This window comes from Anopheles coustani, chromosome 2, assembly GCF_943734705.1.
Source record: "Anopheles coustani chromosome 2, idAnoCousDA_361_x.2, whole genome shotgun sequence".
Lineage (NCBI taxonomy): Eukaryota > Metazoa > Arthropoda > Insecta > Diptera > Culicidae > Anopheles > Anopheles coustani.
The window spans coordinates 76,779,248-76,782,030 of record NC_071289.1 but is presented as its reverse complement, the minus strand read 5'-3'; the positions used below and the strand labels follow the sequence as shown (position 1 = coordinate 76,782,030).

General features: G+C 48.6%; 1 protein-coding gene across 1 annotated transcript; it reads left to right on the top strand.

Moving 5' to 3' along the window:
- Positions 1-605: 605 nt before the first annotated feature.
- Positions 606-1,660, top strand: LOC131265068 (uncharacterized). Its single transcript, XM_058267330.1, has 2 exons — positions 606-1,016; positions 1,100-1,660. Exons 1-2 carry the CDS (start codon positions 606-608, stop codon positions 1,658-1,660), a joined length of 972 nt encoding a protein of 323 aa, XP_058123313.1.
- The last annotated feature ends 1,123 nt before the right edge of the window (positions 1,661-2,783 follow it).

Sequence of the window (2,783 nt, the reverse complement as noted above, 5' to 3'; positions counted from 1 at the left end):
CGTGCGCAAATAAAACACCAAAACCTTCGTCGGGGTTTCCCGGGCGGCATCTCCAGCAAGTACCGGGACTGTCTCGCTATTGTACCCTAATGTCCTCAAAATCACTCAACCACTCCGATGGGCTCGGGCTTTCCTCGGGCCGAAGGGAAAGGAAAACCCCCGGCTCGGCACGGGACGTGCTTGGGTAAGCAACCCCTTTCGGTGGCCACAAAACCGGCGCGGAGTGAAGTCACCACCGTCATCCGATATGCTCGAGCAACGTCCCATTCGTCGCCGCATTTTCCCCCCAACCGCGGGCGGGGATGGAAAACACAATGGACGACGAGCAGACAGGTTGACAACTGGGGAGGGTTTTTTCTTCCTTCCCCGATATGAGTTCCCTGCTGGCAGATAGACGCACTTCTCGAGTGTTCGGTTTCAGTTGTGCACGAGACACCGAATAGTATCACCGTAACCCTTGGCGTCCCTGGTGTGGAAAACCTTTTGAGTCGCCGAACCAAAAAACGCGGTTCTGTTTGCCAAAGTTAAAGCTAGCGGTCCTTTTATTTTTTTATTTTTTCGGGGGGAGAGTCGACTTGCTTGTGTGCTTCACAAAACCGTGTGTAATGCAATATCGTGGACTATGCCGTGGTCCGCGGGCGGCGGCATGCGGTGCTTTGTGGTTGGCCGGTCTGCTGCTGGTGCTCGTTCTCGTGGACCAGCCGGGTCGGATTGCGGCCGACCTGATGGGCGACATCCAGCAGGGGCTGCAGACCACGGGTAAGCTGTTCGGCATCAACACCATCGCGGACGTGGCCGATCTCGTCGCCAAAGGGTTCGCCAACCGGCGGGGCGGTGCGTCGGAACCCTCGCCCAAACCGGAGGTCACCGAACAGGGTGGTGGTGGTGGGGTTGGTGAGGGTCTCCTGGCTGGCCGGACACCGTCGATGATGATGATTATGATGAAACTGCTCGGATTGGACGGGAACCAGCTGGGCGCCATGCTAGTCAATGGCATCGTGTTCCTAGCGCACATCGTAAGTAGCTGGACGACCTGGCGTCCTAGCGAGTGAGTTCCGCCAGCTAACGAGTACATATTACATCGTTCGTTTTCCCTTAGATTGGGACAAATTTGGGAGCTTTCCGCAAACCGGCGCTCGAAACCGACACGTCACCATTTTTAAGGGATCCAGTCCAAGGGTTCCCAAAACCCGCTGAAGAGACGCACCAGCAAAGCGCCGGTACGGACAGTAACGGCAAACCCGCCGGTGGTGGGTCCACTCCTCTCGAGTGGCTACTACGGAATCCCTCCCGCCAGCTCCGCGTGCTGCTCGACCAGGTTCAGCACTCCGACCTGACCGAACACCTGGACCGCGAACTGCGTCAGCTCGACCATTACCCGCCGGAGGACACCGACTGCATTCGGCTGCTGATGTGCAAAATCAAGCCCTTCATCTGGAAGATGCAGAACGTGGTGCGGGACCAGATCCTGCGGTCGCCGGAACCGTCGAGTGGCGCCGGTACGCGCCACCAATCGACAACGACGACGGCCGTCCCGCCGAGTGGCGAGGAGATAATGAAGGGCATCCATGACAACTTGCCGTCCGCGGAGGAGTTCCAGCGGCAGAGTGCAGTGTGCGAGCAGCAGTTTCGCAACTGCACGCGTCAGGGCACGCGGTAGGACTTAAGGGAACCGAGGAACCGATGGCGGAGAGGGTCGGTGCTGTGTCTTGCGTGTAGCGTAACGCACTCTCCGCGACAATGGAAAGCTGGGGTTGGGAGGTGGTTTGGATGAAAGATTTACTACCGGCACTTTTAACAATGGATGAGCATGGACCACGGAACCGCCAAGCGACAATGGCGTAACACATTTATTTGGCAGAATTAAGCTAGCAGAACTAACCAAACAGTGAGGTAAACGATGGCTTACTTTGCGTTTCGTAAGGTGGAAAGTACCCCGACGTAGTATAACAGAAAGGATCAAAAGTAGATAAGAATAACTAAAGCACTAAAGTTCAAATCCAAACCAAAGTGGGGTTAAAAAATGTATCTTCTTATTTTACATACTGTAACAATGAAGTTTTGAACAAAACAAAACGAGTAAAGTATTGAAAATGAGACAATCTTTTAACATACACCGAAAATATAAAAAAGGAAAAACAAAACAAGGTATAACAAACAAACAAAAATATGAACAAAAAAATTCGAAGAGAGATAAACATTCAAAGCAAAACATAAAATCAACTAGAATCCCTTAACAACCAAAATACGATAAGACAATCAGGAAAATATAGAAACGGAAAAGGAAAACAGGGTACAACAAACGAGAAAAAATCAATATCAAATTTGAAGAGAGATAAACATTCATAGTAAAAGTATAAAATCAACATATATTTGCTAGAAAGCAAAATCTAAAGAAAACATATCCCAGACATAAACTCTCGTCTTTCAACTGCAGCTAAACATCTTCATATTGCTAAAATTCAGATAACAATTGCGAAACAGCCAATCAACCCTAACAAAACTATTACTTCTTGTTAGAATTTTTTCCCAAAACGATCGAATGGAAATGACACATATCGAACATTGGGGTACCTTGAATAGTTGGTTTTATTTTGATGTTGAGCCCGTAAACAAAACAAGTTGACAAGTTAACCAATTACTAAACTTTGGGCATTCTCATAATAATACGCGATTTTTTATATCAAGCATTGTTAACAATCATTAACATCTGTTTATGTTAATGATTATTGAATATTTTTCAATTATCAATGTCGTTAAAAGTAAAAAATACTTGGTATGCA